Source organism: Gymnoscopelus braueri (genome assembly GCF_963280865.1).
Source record: "Gymnoscopelus braueri genome assembly, chromosome: 22".
In the NCBI taxonomy this organism is placed as follows: Eukaryota; Metazoa; Chordata; class Actinopteri; order Myctophiformes; family Myctophidae; genus Gymnoscopelus; species Gymnoscopelus braueri.
The window spans coordinates 13519660-13535876 of record NC_137624.1 but is presented as its reverse complement, the minus strand read 5'-3'; the positions used below and the strand labels follow the sequence as shown (position 1 = coordinate 13535876).

At 42.2% G+C, this 16217-nt stretch overlaps 1 protein-coding gene across 9 annotated transcripts in view; it reads left to right on the top strand.

The window, feature by feature from the left end:
• cacna1bb (calcium channel, voltage-dependent, N type, alpha 1B subunit, b) overlaps nt 1-16217 on the top strand; it is a 234243-nt gene that overhangs the window by 138523 nt on the left and 79503 nt on the right. For 8 of the 9 annotated variants that reach the window (XM_080419994.1, XM_080419993.1, XM_080419992.1 and 5 more), the window contains 8 exons: nt 2754-2826; nt 4751-4868; nt 5333-5400; nt 5790-5896; nt 8212-8274; nt 12133-12340; nt 13389-13655; nt 15193-15476. In XM_080419994.1, the coding sequence (XP_080276120.1) occupies nt 2754-2826; nt 4751-4868; nt 5333-5400; nt 5790-5896; nt 8212-8274; nt 12133-12340; nt 13389-13655; nt 15193-15476 (1188 nt within the window). The remainder of the gene's footprint in view (nt 1-2753; nt 2827-4750; nt 4869-5332; nt 5401-5789; nt 5897-8211; nt 8275-12132; nt 12341-13388; nt 13656-15192; nt 15477-16217) is intronic. The other variant, XM_080419990.1, reaches the window with a different exon arrangement.

Here is a 16217-nt window from a genome sequence, read left to right as displayed (position 1 = left end):
GAGAGAGAGAGAGAGAGAGAGAGAGAGAGAGAGAGAGAGAGAGAGAGAGAGAGAGAGAGAGAGAGAGAGAGAGAGAGAGAGAGAGAGAGAGAGAGAGAGAGAGAGAGAGAGAGAGAGAGAGAGAGAGAGAGAGAGAGAGAGAGAGAAAACTAAGATAGACAGAGTATTATGACGTTGCTTTCAGGCAGAAACCTCCTATCTCCGTAGTTTAGCTTTTTGTGTTTTTTCCCTAAATCAATGCCCTACTTGATCATACTAACAGCGTCACTACACACAAAAATATCAAAAGTAGCAGATTCGCCATCTCGCGTTTTGAGCTACCAGATCTGCCACTTTTGCACATTTTTTTAACCCATTAAAATCGGGAAAGCATCTGTGTGGAATGTTTTGATTTCTTTGGCTATTCAAAAATAGCAGATATACAAGCTCATAGCGCGGCACCGAGTGTCGCGCTATGAGCTTGTAGATCTGCAATTTTGGGGGTTCTTCACATGAAAAATGTTAAAGAACCAAAAAAACTGTTAGGATTTAGAAGACATTTGTAGAATCCCCCAGAAGCAAAGATTTTAGTTACAAATGTTCGCTTAAAGATGTTTGCACAAGATGTTTACGTTTTTTCAAAAATAGCAGATCTACAAGCTCATAGCGCGGCACTCGGTGCCGCGCTATGAGCTCGTAGATCTGCTATTTTTGAATAGCCAAAGGAATCTAAAAATGACACACAGATGCGTGTGTCATTAATGGGTTAATTTGAATCCTGAACAGTAACAGTTTTGGACATATGAGGTTTCCACCCTGACAGAGACAATTATCTGTCCTATTACTGGGATTTAACCGTTTGCTACTGTTTGTGTCTCGCGCAGCGCGAGAGAGAGAGAGAGCGTGGCAGTGCTTAAGCACGTTTATGTTACCGCATTAACCGTATTCTCGCCTCACATGTTTTCAGATATACATATTTTAGTGTACTTAGTAGTTTTACAGCAGACTGGCAGAACACAACAGTGTCTCTATAATGATAATCAGGTGCGCACGTGGAGGAACATGAGCTGTACGGTGAATCACACGGGTGAATGAAATCATGATTCATAATTACTCAAAACGAGGCTTGCTGATGTAATCGTGCATTATACGTTTTTGTTTGACAGGAAGTAATTAAAGGGATAATTCACCCCCAAAATTACTTTTTTTATTATATCGATTAATAGTCACCCTTTGGAGTCTCCTTTGTGTCTCCTACCGAGAACCGCTGCCGGTCATCAAATTATTGGCTTAGGAATGCGACAAGAACAAACAAATATCCATGAATTCAAGTCTCCATGGGGTGACTAATTTCGATAGAAAAAAGGTCATTTTGGGTGTGAACTATGGGACTTTTTAGGGATTTTTGTCATAAAAATACACAAAAATGTATATATACATATTGGCATCTATTAAGTATGTCCTCATTATGACCACGGATATGCTCTAAAAGTGTGTGTGAGAGAGAGAGAGTTTGAGTGGCAAGAGAGATGGTAGTACTTCACTTGTAAAACCTGGAGACCTGCCAAGACCTTTTGACCTTTGCACTCATATCTTACATAATATTGTGCAGAGTATTTGTTCTACAATGCACTGCTTCCTCACGTAGGTTTGCTGCTCTGTGTGTATACCGTGCTGTGAGTGGGTGTCATTATGTTCACAATCCTCTTTCCCAATGCGTGGCAAACATGTGTTGTTGCTCGGAGACAATCAGCGACAACCGACAGCAATGTTAAGTAGTGCTTTCCAAAACAAAATGCTTATCCTGTAAAATCCTCAGCATTAGTTACACTTCAAATTAACAATCCCTGCCCGGGCCGCCCCTCCCACATACAGTCTCTTTATTTCATATTCAGGACCAAAAAGTGTACCTTCTCCCGAAGTACAGGCAAACGCTCTTACCAGACAGCAACCACGTTAAATTTACAGCACGTCAGTGTGTTTCCAACCCTTTTCCTGGATCAGGGACCGCACTTGATGATCTCGAAAGTTTTCGCGACCCACCCATCTGACCACTTAACGTGTCAGCCATTAATTTGGCCCGCTTGTTGGACACGGTGGCCGTTCATTGGTACTGCAGCTTATTACGGCTGGGGCCAGACACATGAACGAGCGGAAACGGTTTGGACCAATGGGCTCAACTCACGAGCTTGCGCACGGGGTTGCGCACGGAGGTGACACTACTGCCAGTGGTGGAAAGTAACTAAGTACATTTACTTAGGTACTGTACTTAAATACAATGTTGAGGTATTTGTACTTTACTTGAGTATTTCCAATTTCCATTACTTTTACTTCTACTCCACTACATCTCAGAGGAAAATATTGTACTTTTACTTCACTACAATTATTCGAAAACTTTAATTACTAGTTACTTTTCAGATATAAATTATGACATTATGAAATTGACATTAACCACTTAAGCTCTGTTTTATACCTAGGCTATTTGAAAATAGCAGATCTACAAGCTCACAACGCGTCACATGGGCTCCAAATAGGCCCCGCCCGTTACATTTCCCAACCCGGAGGAAGGGGTGAAAAGGGAGTATATGCGCTGGGTGAGCAACTCCATACAAGTGAATGGGCGGGGATTTCCGGTGTCCTCTCTATTATTATTATTTACTCTATGGCCTACGGCCCTCAGGTTGGGAATTGCTGCGGTATGTAAATGTTTGTATCCCTTCCTCATCTTGTCCTGAAATGAACTTTGTTCTCCCCACTGTACCTGTCCCATGTAGGTTTAACTTTGAAGACAAGACGCCAACAACAAACTTTGATACCTTCCCAGCTGCCATCCTCACCGTGTTCCAGGTCTGTTCTTCCGTTTACCTTGAACTTTTATTGCCTCCCTCCCCCCCTCTCTCTCTCTCTCTCTCTCTCTCTCTCTCTCTCTCTCTCTCTCACTTCATTTCTCTCCCTCATGAGGGAATCACAGTGAATAGAATGAAAGAAAGAAAGAAAGAAAGAATGATTGCTATCCGTCATTTTTAATTAGTAGTGAATGACCGGTCTGCGTACCGCCTGGCCACAATGAAACCTTCCAGTGAGAGTATTGTTATATAACCCTTCGCTCTGAAAAAAGTCATTACATTTCACACCTTACGTTGCGTTCACAATAGTCCCAGTGACAGTGGTGAAATGAAAACATATTGATTGACGCTTCAGTGTAGAGAAGATCCCGACCGATGCATTGGTCTGGGCGATATATATATATATATTATTTGACTTTTTTAGTGAAACCCACAGTCACGAAACTAGAGGGAGCGTAAACAACAATCTGGTACCACCCACCCACAAAACAAAGATGGGCAAATTCTCCTTCTACAGCACAGCCACCAAGGTATGGAATAGTCTTAACCCCATCCCTCAAAAAAATGCAGTTCGCTGGGCTCATTCAAAACAGCCCTAAAAACTCATCTTTCTGGAGGTCAAAAGAGGAGCTAGTACCAGTTTCCCTGTAGACAGACGACCCCCCCTCCCCTTTTTTTTTGGTATATATTTTTTATTTTTCATGCTTTTTTTGTACATAGTGGTATTTTTTCTCTGTATTTTTATGTTGATTTTTGAACTGTTTCGTTGCTACTATATATGTCTATGAAATTTATTCAAGGACCCCAACGGAAACAAGTCCGCAAGGATTCTTTTGCCTAATAAAATTTTCAATCAATCAATCAATCAATCGGTGTTGGCAAGTATGCAGCTGATGTGTCCCAATCATTAAAATAGCAGAGTTTCAAGTAGTTGAGCTTTCAATAAAAATAAATTGCGCTATTATAAAAATAAAAATAAATTCCGCTATTTTTGGAATTGTCTTTGAAAATGTATGAACATTTTTCAACATGGAAAGGATTATGACATTATGTAAATTAATTGCAATTATCTCCAATAATTGCGATTAGGCATTTATGTAATTATTTTGACAGGCCTAGTCTCTGGGCTTTAGTCAGGGGATATTAGCAGAAAAATGTCCAATCTTGGAATAAATTCCTTACCAAAAAAAATCTTCACCAATGTGTTTGTAAAAGTGTCTAGTAACACATCTCACAAAGACTGAAATGCAGTTTCCCTAGGGGATTTTTTTTTTACAGCTGCTGAAAGTTGGGGTACCCACCATAACCTTATGCGGGGGAAAAAAATCTAAATTTAATTTTGTCTTAAGTAGCATGTGAGGGGTCAAACTAGGGTGTTTTTATGATTCTGAATCCATTGCAAGCATTTGTTTTGCACCAAAACCACTCCTTGGGCTAAAAACGTCCCAATCTCAATGGGCTTTTTACACAAAAAGTATACCTGGAAAAGGATGGCTATGGCCGTTTTTAGCCCAAGGAGTGGTTTTGGTGCAAAACAAATGCTTGCAATGGATGCAGAATCATAAAAACACCCTAGTTTGACCCCTCACATGCTACTTAAAACAGAATTAAATTTGATTTCCCCCCCGCATAAGGTTATGGTGGGTACCCCAACTTTCAGGAGCTGTCACAAATTCTCCTAGGGAAACTGCATTTCAGTCTTTGTGAGATGTGTTACTAGACACCTTTACAAACACATTGGTGAAGATTCTTTTTGGTAAGGAATTTATTCCAAGATGTTTTTAATATCCCCTGACTACTTCTGTTGAAAAACAACTAGCCTGTTGCTGTGTCAGTGCTAGTGTGAACGCAGCATGAGGTCCTCCTTGTCCTTGTTTCTCCAGTCTGTCTACTAACATCTTTCTTTACGTCTGCTCGGCCCTCAGATCCTGACTGGCGAGGACTGGAACGCAGTGATGTACCATGGCATCGAGTCCCAGGGAGGCGTGCGTCGTGGAATGTTTTCTTCAGTGTATTTCATTGTTCTCACGCTCTTTGGAAACTGTATCCTTTTTTTGTTGTTGTATGGCATGTGTTGTATCATATGTGTGTTTGTCTGTCTGTGTGTCTGTGATCAGTGCCAAAATTATTGTGCACACTGCTCAAATTATGTTTCTTATGTTTTTTCAATATATGGTGGATGGCAGTCGGATAGTGCCGAAACCTTGTCAAAATATGGAGTCATATCATACATATGACATAGACTGTCCACATAACTGCCGTTATTAGATCCTGTCTTATTTTAACCCATTAAAACCGGGAAACCATCTGTGTCATTTTAGATTTTAGTGTTTGCTATTCAAAAATAGCAGATATACAAGCTCACAGCGTGTCACTTTTTTTTTGGTGAACATTTTGGAAAAATCCTGAAAGTGTGAAAACTACTGATTTAGAATGCATTCATAGAATCGGCCTCAGGCCTCGGAGCGCAGATCTCCACCATTTTCCTGAGCCCAGAATCCACACAGACACCCTCCTGAATGTCTTCTTGGCTATCGCTGTCGATAACCTCGCCAACGCACAGGAGCTGACCAAGGTACAGTAGGTTGGCCCGGCTGCCACGCGCTCTGAACACATCAGTGTCAAGACATTAAGTTGACCGTATAATAAGACCCTCCAGAAAAACGCGGGCAAAAATCCTTCATTATGCGGGAAAAAATCCTTGGTTTTGTGATTTTATGCTGTGAAATTGCGGGAAGTTGCAAATTATGCGGAAAGTTGTGAAATATGCGGGAATTAATGCGAAATATGCAGAAATGTGCGAAAATATTCCCGCAATATTATGCAATGCGGATATTATGTGATGCGATACGCCCTTTTTGAAAAAAAGGGTCCCCCGTATAATTATAATCGCATAATCACGTTTTTCTGGAGGGTCTATATAACACAAACCTGGTGACGACTGCTCTCTGTTGTCCTCGCCAGGACGAGGAGCAGCAAGAGGAGGCGGCCAACAAGAAGCTTGCCCTGCAGAAGGCCATGGAGGTGAAGGACGTCAGCCCCATGTCGGCCGCCAACATCTCTATCGCCAAGTAAGTTTGAATCTACACCGAAACCCTCTCCAACGGACAACCAACTGGTCTGCTGGTGTATCCTCCTCCTCCTCCAGTGACACCCTGTCTGCCTCGTGTGTTTCTGTCAGTGTCTGCTCAGCTTCTCAATATAATGGTGCATGGCAGTGATTTACTGTACAAATTGGAACCAAAATGGACCCTTCACGGGTCCACAGAGCACGATAACTATAAATATGTCGTTTAGTTAGTTTTAGTTAGTCTTGTAAACACGTAATACATTAAATTTTTTATAAAGCCTCGTTTAAAGTTTTATATCAAAATGTCTTTCAAACAAATGCCGTACTGGCCTGGGTTATGATGTTATATATGGTCAGAATCACCTTAGTTTTTGTTCATTTAGGTTAAAAAACATTGACTTTGAGAGCTGTTTCACTCTTCAATGGAAGTCAACGAGGAGCTGTTTTTTGGATGATACATGTCTTATTATTAACTGTGCAAGGGAGCAATATACAGTATCTCACCAATTGGACTAGTTACGTTATGACAAGGTACACAACCCAAACATCTCCCAAAGTGTCCTATTGCTTTAACCATGTGAGACTCGTTTAAACACTTCCCTGGTTCTGGTGACTGATACTGTCCTTCTAATGTGTGAGAGGGGCCGTGAAAATGTATAAAATAAATGAAAAAAGTAATTGAAAACGTGTCATTTGTCAACACGGCCCCCTCCCACATTTGGACAATATCAGTCACCAGAACCCCTGGAACCCCTGGTTCTGGTGACTGACGTGTGTTTATATATGTCCAACATGGTTAAAATGGAGTTTGGAGTTCAATGGGTTGTATGGAGTATGGCATGACTGATGATCAAACATCTAAATATTGAATAAAGCAACTGAAAAAACTGTCTGAGGTGCACGCAAAAGCCCAAGTACACATTAAGATGAACGCAGGAATGAAATGCGCCTTTAAAAATGTAACACCTCGCTGTCTGATCTGACTTTGATGCTGCTCCCTTTGAAAGTGTTTGCTTCATCTGTTCAATTAAGCCCGTATTGGAGGAGACGGTCTTTGATGAGAATATTTTGTCCGGCCATTTTTTCCCCGTTCATTTCTGCAGATATTTTATTTCCAGACCGCGTGTGGTGTGTATAATTTACGAGGCCTCTCACGCACTTGGTGAAGTTAATCTACATTCCTCTCCCATTCGCACTCAATAAGAGCGCGAACCAAAGTATGACTGGCGTCTCAGAGTAATTATCCAGGAGTTTGAGAGGCCTTGCAAATCACTGTTGGTATTTAACTTTACCATATTTTTCCCCTAGTCAGCGTCTGAGTGTCATCACAGTTATTATGTTAAAGGACGACTTCACCCATTTTCAACCTATCTTCATATAATAGGTCCTCACTAATGCGCATGTTAAAATTGTGTTATTTTGTTCTACTCGGTCTGTGTCTCAAAGGAGGGCTGTGGACACTTCAGAAACCCGTCTACCAATGACATCATCATTAGGATGATTGTCAGTGTTTTTTTTCTTCAAAATTAAAAATGTTTTCTTTAGATTTGTATTAATGCGGGAACAATGGCTCTCATTATATCATGCTAACTTTCCAGGAATAGAAAGTGTGCAGTTTCTATTAGTTTGGATTCCCCATCGATGATGTCACTGGTAAGCGGGTTTCTGAACTGTCCACAGCCCTCCTCTGAGACACAGACCGAGTAGACAAAAATGGTGCCATGTTGTCATTTTAGATGTCTTTGGCTATTCAACAATAACAGATCTACAAGCTCATAGCGCGGCACTCGGTGCCGCGCTATGAGCTTGTAGATCTGCTATTTTTGAAAAATCGTGCAAATTTGTGCAAATCTTTGAATATATATCTTTTAAAGCGAACATTTGTCAAACATTTTGTTCCAAGGATCCCCCAGAAGCAAAGATATGAGTTACAAACGTTCGCTTTAAAAAATAAATATATTCAAAGATTTGCACGAATTGTCACGATTATTGCAAAAATAGCCAAAGAAATCTAAAACGACAGAGAAATGCGTTCCCGGATTGAATGGTTGGTTCAAATTCTCTAAAACCCGTTCAACAAATGAGACATTTTACCCTGCAGTGTTCAGCAGTCTTTGCTCAGGCTTCAGTTTACACACGGGAGGAGGGAACAGGTGGAACAGGCAGATGGGCGAGCCAACTGACTGCCACCTATAATCCCTCCGCTTGTTTTTTGTTGCTTTTGTTTTTTAAGTTTTTCTTTCTTTTCATTTGTGTCTCATCCTTTCCTTTTTGTTTTTGTGTTCTTTTTTTGTTTCCTGTTTTCTGCATGGACAGTTTTGTAAAGCAAAATCAAGACGCACACTCGCGCCGGTCGTCCAACAGCAGCATACAGTCACCGTGAGTTATCGCTCTCTCTTACGATATCCTCCTCTTCCTCTTCCTCTTCCTCCTCTCCTCTCCTCTCCTCTCCTCTCCTCTCCTCTCCTCTCCTCTCCTCTCCTCTCCTCTCCTCTCCTCTCCTCTCCTCTCCTCTCCTCTCCTCTCCTCTCCTTAACTTGTTCCTTCAATCTCTCCTGCAACACTCTTCCCGCACGCTCCCCTTATCACCCTCCATTACGGGAAGCCTCCTCCCTTCCTGTGGGCTGATTGTTCTCACTTAAGTGAAAGTATCAATACTGCATTGTAGAAATACTCTGTTACGAGTAAAAGTCCGGAATTCAAAATGTGCTTGAGTAAAAGTACAAAAGTATTGGCATCAAAATGTACTTAAAGTACTCATTAATGCAGAATGTCCCGTTTTACAAGGTATCATATGCGTAACATGTATTAAAATCTTTTGAAAGTAGCAGATCTACAAGCTCACAGCGCGTCGCATCGCGACGCGTTGTGAGCTTGTAGATCGACTATTTTCAAATAGGCAAAGTTTAAATAGGGCTGAAGTGGTTAATGTGTTTTGTAATAATAATCTAAATCTACAAAGTAACTAGTAACTAAAGTTTTCAAATAATTGTAGTGGAGTAAAAGTATTATATTTGCCTCTGGGATGTAGTGGAGTAGAAGTAAAAGTACTGAAAATTGGACATACTCAAGTAAAGTAAGAAATACCTCAACATTTTACTTAAGTACAGTACTTGAGTAAATGTACTTAGTTACTTTCCACCACTGGCCTGTGGGAGCACAGAGCAACACTGGAGTTCTTCTATCACCACTGCTGTGATGGCAAGAGAAATGCATTTGTTAGACGCTTTTAACAAATGCATTTTCTCCATTTGCTTTCATAGAGTGACAACGAAATGTTATATATTCAGAACAGGACGGAACAAACAAACACATCACATCTTTCACACAGAGTGTGTGTGTGTGTGTGTGTGTGTGTGTGTGTGTGTGTGTGTGTGTGTGTGTGTGTGTGTGTGTGTGTGTGTGTGTGTGTGTGTGTGTGTGTGTGTGTGTGTGTGTGTGTGTGTGTGACAATTGACAAACAGGTGTAGGGTTAGTTTAATTTTAACTCGGTACCTTCAGTCAGTATACTATACAGTAATATTGTATAATAATTCATATGGTGCATATTTAGTGGCATTACTTCTAGCTAATCACTTATACAGTACATTAAGAGCGTTTCTGAGCTCCTCTGTCCCCTAAACCCTGTGGACTACTGTACCTCGGACATTGCCAACGACAAAGATTTTCCATTGTATTGCTGTTGCCTAAAATAACGAACAATTTAGCACACTAATATTATACAAACTATTATAATTGTTTAATTTCTGTAAGCACAGCCAATCCCCCAGGCAGTTTGACATTTACACTCCGCTCGTTATTAAAGACGCTGGCGGCCTCATTTTACAAAAACAATACCAGCTACACGCCAAAGTACAACAGACAGAGTTGCCAAAAGTTGCCAAAAGTTAGTCTGCTTCTCTGTCTGGAAAATACATGCAGCCAAATGTTACACCTGAATTATGCTTAGTTGCTCATCGTGTCACACAGCGACAAGTTGTGAGCTTGTAGATCTGCTATTATAGGTGCATGACACCGGCAGACAACTAAGTACACTCTGGAGATCTTTTGACTGAGTTGATTATGTGTGTGTGTGTGTGTGTGTGTGTGTGTGTGTGTGTGTGTGTGTGTGTGTGTGTGCGCGTGCGTGTGCTACTAATTGAGAAGTAGACATTATGTGAACAATACTTTCCTCTTCCTCACAAGGGAAATAGTTATTTTATGATTAAAAAAATAATAATTTAGAGTTGCAATTGGGAAAAGGTTAGGATTAGGCATTTAGCGGTTGGAGTTATTTAGTTGTGTGCCGGTGAAAATAGCTGATCTACAAACTCGCTGAAACGCTTGTGAGCTTGTAGATCGGCCACTTTCGGTGTGCAGGTTGAGGTTTGAAAAAAGGGTAAAATGGCATTCATGTAATTGCCATCCTAAAAATATACCGATATACTATATGTGTGTGACTGTGTGTATGTGTGCGCACCCCCTACGTGTGTGCGTCAGTGTTGCCAGATTCTGTGAGAGAAACAAGCAACCAGCTCTAGGAAAACCAGCCCAAAAGAAGCGACTATGGGCTACATGAGCTCAGCTATTTGAAAATAGCAGATCTACAAGCTCACAACGCGTCGCGATGCGACACGTTGTGAGCTTGTAGATCTGCTATTTTCAAATCAAATCTTGCGGGGAAATTCTAATAAGCAGACCTGGCAACCCTGGTGTGCGTGCATGTACAATGCATGTGTGCAAAAAGCTGTATGTGTGATTGCATGTGTCCATGTGTATATTTGTGTGTCTCATAGTCATTGCCTAAGCGGTGTCCCACCAAAAGGCGTTTGTCGCTGACCGCTCTGTCTGTTGCTAATATGCTTGTATGTCTGTTGTTTCCCTGTCTGTTTGGCTGTCTGTGCCCTCTGTGTTTATCTTTTAGGAGTTATACTATCTACTCCCCTACCCGACGAATCCTAAGGTACAGGTCATAAGGAGGACCAATTATCCATAAACTTCCATAAACGTCAATCTATGTCATACTGTGCAGAACCAAAAAACAGCACAGTATGTGATACATCCATATAAGTAGAACAAATAAAACAAAACATCAACAACGCTTATATAATTGAGATTTTCTGTTCATCGATCATGGGAGAATCGTATCTTCTTTCATCCGTTTCATACACCTGCCCACGCTTCTTCTAGTCTTGTCAAAATGCCTCATGTTCAAAATCTCCATTTTACCACCTCCAAGTCTCACTGTGTTCTTTCTTGCTGAGGACCCATCCGCTCTGATGACTGAGCTAGTCTGCCGTAGTCTGTTGGAGCGCGTCTGAAGCTAATTTGTAGCTTGTTTTGACACACTGATTACACTGATTTACAACAAGTGTAATGTATTTTGGATACAAATTAACAACTTGACTGGGGTCACGCGATGAGGTTTAGCCATTAACTTTCCACTTTGTTTAACTTATACTATGATGGTGTCCTGCTCCAAAAAGAACAGATCTAGAAGCTAGTTTATACACGCAAAACAAAGTAGAATTGAGGTTTTCCACTTCTCACTCGTCTCATGACCACCCACCCGCCCCCCCTCCTTTTACCATTCATTTTGATTCCTGTATAGGGCTGCAACTTATCCATTATTTTCATAGTGATTATTCTATCGATTACTTTCTTTTTTCTTTCTTTTATTTCTTTTTTTTTTTTTTTTCATTTTTAGATTTTTTTGGCTATTAAAAAATAGCAGATCTACAAGCTCATAGGGTTGTAGATAGCTCATAGGGTTGCTCATAGCGTGGCACCAAGTGCCACGCTATGAGCTTGTAGATCTGCTAATTTTGAAAAATCGTGAAAATGTGTGCAAATCTTTTTTAACAAAAATCTTTGCTTCTGGGGGGATTCTACAAATGTCTTCTAAATCCTAACAGTTTTTTGAAAAAAAACTATGTCGCTACAGTCAGTGGTTCTCAAACTTTTTCATGTCAAGGACCCCCAAAATGATATGTGTATCGGCCGCGGATCCCCATCTCAAAATATGTTGTTCCAGGGAACCCCCAGAAGCAAAGATTTGAGTACATTTCTTTTATCAAAAATAGTAGATATACAAGCTCATAGCGCGGCACTCGGTGCCGCGCTATGAGCTTGTAGATCTGCTATTTTTGAATAGCCCAAAGAAATCTTAAAATGACACACAGATGCGTTCCCGGTCTCAATGGGTTAATAATAGATATATATAGTTGGATGTAACTGCATACATTCCCCTGTGTGCAGCAGAGAGCAGCAGCGCTCCGGCAAGTCCATGTCGGTGTGGGAGCAGAGGACCAACCGGCTGCGGCGGCACAACGTCGCCGCCGGCAGCAGCAGCGAGGCCCTGTTCAACGAGCTGGACCCCGACGAGCGCCTCCGCGTCTCCTCCGCCCTGCACCTGCGACCCGACGCCAAGACCCACACCAACCGCCCCCTGCTGGTGGTGGGCCAGGTATAGCACTGTCAGAATTGTTATATTATATCGTCGCTATTTGGGGGGGGGGGGGGCAGAAACCTCTCTTATATCAGTGGTGGAGAAAGTACTCCATTTCTTTACGTCCAAAGTAGAAGTAAGTACAAGTACCAATGCTGCAATGTAGAAATACTCTGTTACAAGTGAAAGTCCAGAATTCAAAATGTACTTGAGTAAAAGTACAAAAGTATTCGAAAAAGCATCAAAAAAGCATCAAAATGTAGTAAAAAGTAAAAGTAAAATGTTTGAAAATAGCAGATCTACAAGCTCACAACTTGTGAGCTTTTTTTTTTTGAAAGATTTTCTTTTGAAAGATTGTGAGAGTATACAATGGTTAAATACACAGCCTTTTTTTTGGCCATAGTACATTATTTATTTTTTATTAACACATTGACCGCCAGAGGTTAATCTCATAATGTACTCACCAGTGCCAACGTTTTATTGTTGTTTTTTGTTTTTTTCACGTCGCCACAGATCTTGTTAAAATCCTTAAGATTGAGCTGTGCACTGTTTGTAAACATCGCGGAGATCTCACTGCTTCTACCAGTGAAGACCACGTGTCAAACGGAGCCGCCATGTTTGAGTTCTGACCGTTTAAGTTAACATGGGAAATGCGAGGATGAAAAACTACATGTTTACAGGGGCTTTTACAGGGGTTATTGTGTACGACTTAGAATGGAGGCAGACGGGAAACAAAAAACGTGATCGCACTTCCGGTCGAGATCGGGTGGTGTTACACTGAAAATGGTCCCCCTAGAAAATTAAAAAAAAAAAAAAAATCGAAAAAAAGGAAAAAGCACCACAGCCCGTAGGCTACGGGATTGGCGCTTAACCGTTGGATTTAACGGCCCGTAGAACTACGGGCCCGGCGGTAAATGTGTTAATGGTACGACCAGTCATTTTCAGTCATTTTTTTTCTTTTCTGTACCATTATGTTCTAATGGTCAATGCCGAAAAACACAATCGTTATTTATACGACGAGTTAATCGGCGACTAAAACCTTTGTGATCGTGACAATCCCCTATAGGAGGGGGCCACGGACGACGGCGACAAGCCCCGCCCCCCCGAGGGCGACAGGGGAGAGGAGGAGGAGGAGGAGCCGCCGGGTGGGGGAGGAGACCCTCGACGACGCGACGACCCGCCGAACCCCCTCCCGCCGCACGCCAGGAAGCACCACCGCCACCGAGACAGGAGCGCCAACGGAGGCGGCACCGGCGAGAACGGGGGGGACGCAGCGAGGCACCACTCCCACCACCACGGCCACGGCAGGGACGAGCACCACGACGGCACGCAGGTACGCCGACCACCAAGACCCTCTATATACCCGGTTTGTTGATGTCGTTGTTGTTGGTGTGTTAACCTATTACGACCGGTAACGCATCCGTGTCATTTTAAGATTTCTTTGGCTATTCAAAAATAGCCGATATACAAGCTCACAGCGCGGCACCGAGTGCCGCGCTGTGAGCTTGTAGATCTGCTATTTTTTTTTAAATCGTGGACAATTTGTGCAAATCTTTGAATATGTATTTTTTTTAAGCGAGGATTTGTAACTCAAAACTTTGCTTCTGGAGGTCCCTGGAACAACATATTTAGAAAATATATATTCAAAGATTTTCTAAAATGTTATTTTTTTTTCAAAAAAAGCCAAACTAATCTTAAAATGACACAGATGCGTTCCTGGATTGAATGGGTTAAACCCAAGCCCCCAGAACCCAGTGGTTTCATTGAAGCCAATTGAACATGCTGGCCATTTGAGGTATTGCAGGTGTGGCCAATGTATGTGAACGAGGCCATGGGGCTTCGAGAATCTTCAGTGACGCGTTCGAAGCCCCAAATAGGCCGCGCCCATCACATTTTCCAATACGTTTCCAACCCGGAAGAAGGGTTCAAATAGGCACATGCGCTGGGTGAGCAACTCAATGCAAGTGGATGGGAGGCGATATCCGGTGCCCTCTCTATTATTTTTAACTCTATGGTTAAACCCCAGTAAGACCTGAGGCCGATTCTACAAATTGCCTTCTAAATCAGTTAGTTCTCATACTTTTTCGTGCCAAGGACCCCCAAAATGATATGTATTTTGGCCGCGCGGACACTCCATCTGAAAATGTTTGGTTCGAGGGACCCATCAGTCTTAAACACTCCTTAAACAGTCCTTTCAAACACTTTCAAGATTTTTCTAAAAAATGTTCAAAAATAGCAGATTGGCACAAAGTGAGCTTGTATATCTGCTATTTTTTGAATAGCCAACGCAAAAAAATCTAAAATGAATCGGATGCTTTCCCGGTTTTAATGTTTTATGGCCAGTGGTTCTCAAAGTGACCCCAGGGATCCCTTGATCTGACACGAATTTTGACCTGACGGTCAAGACCGAGTGCCGCGCTACGAGCTTGTAGATCTGCTATTTTTGAAAAATCTGGAACATTTTTGCAAACCTTTGAATACATATATTTTTAAAACCGAATATTTGTAACTCCGATCTGTGCTTCTGGGGGGGTCCCTGGAACAACATATTTTGACATGGGGGTCCGTGGCCAAATACTTATCATTTCGGGGATCCTTGACATGAAAAGGTTTGAGAACCACTGGTGTATATCCCATTAATACCTGGGACGCATCTGTGTCACTTTAGATTTATTTGGCTATTCAAAAATAGCAGATATACAAGCTCATAGCGCGGCACCGAGTGCCGCGCTACGAGCTTGTATATCTGCTATTTTTGAAAAATCTTGAAAAAATATTTTTGACATTTTTTTTCAAAAAAAATGTTAGGATTTAGATTTTTTTAAAGAATCGCCTCAGGTCTTAATGGGTTAAATGGTCCCACTCCACAGGGGAGGGGACACCGACATCACCACCGCCACCCAGCGGGGTCCCCGGAGGAGGCGACGAACGAGGACAGGGAGGTCCACCGTCACCACGCCGCCCACCGGCAGCCCAAAGACGGCAACGGGACGCTGACCAACGGGACGAGGGGGGACCGCCATGGGAGAGGCGGGGGCGGGGACGGCAACGGCGAGAGGAGGAGACACCGGTCTCGCTTGGCCAGAGCTCAGTCTACGATGGACGGCGAGGAGCGTCGAGGGCACGGAGAGAACGACGGACGCAATGGTCACAGGTAAGGTGTTTGTTTCTTTACGATGCCTCTAGCCACATGGACGCTATCGTCCCTTTTCTGGGGCATGTCATGATAGGTGAACATTCCGCCAAAATAGGCGAACATTAAGCGAAAACGTGCAATTTACAATTTAGGCATTTATCTTATCCAGAATAGCAGATCCACAAGCTCACAACATGACACGTCGTGAGTAGTATAGATCGGCAATTTTTGGGCAAAGAGGACCCCCAAAATGATACGTATTTGCCTGGGGACCCCCATCTGAAAATGTTTTGTGCCAGGGACCCCCTAGAAGCAAAGATTTTAACAGTTTCGCTTAAAAAAAATATATATATATATTCAAAGATTTCCACGAATGTTCACGATTTTTCAAAAATAGTTGATCTACAAGCTACAGCTACAGCTTGTGCATCTGCTATTTTCTAAAATGATTGTGACGCTATGTTAACACATTTTTCTGGTAACTTTAAGTGTGAAACATTAAAGAGGCGCCTCTATTATTCTACAAAAGGTGCAATATTGAGAGCGAGAACAACAGCAGACCAGGAACACAGAGAACCGGGTAATAACACGGGACCCAGACCAACCGAAAATGCTAAATCCTAAAAAGGAGTGAATGTCCATTTCTTCATTTAGGCCCTCTGGGGACATGGTGTTAATAGTACATGTACAGCACATCCAGAACTGTTCACGTTTAAAGAGCATTACTATCACCACCTCGACGTGGGAGCTGACCTGAGG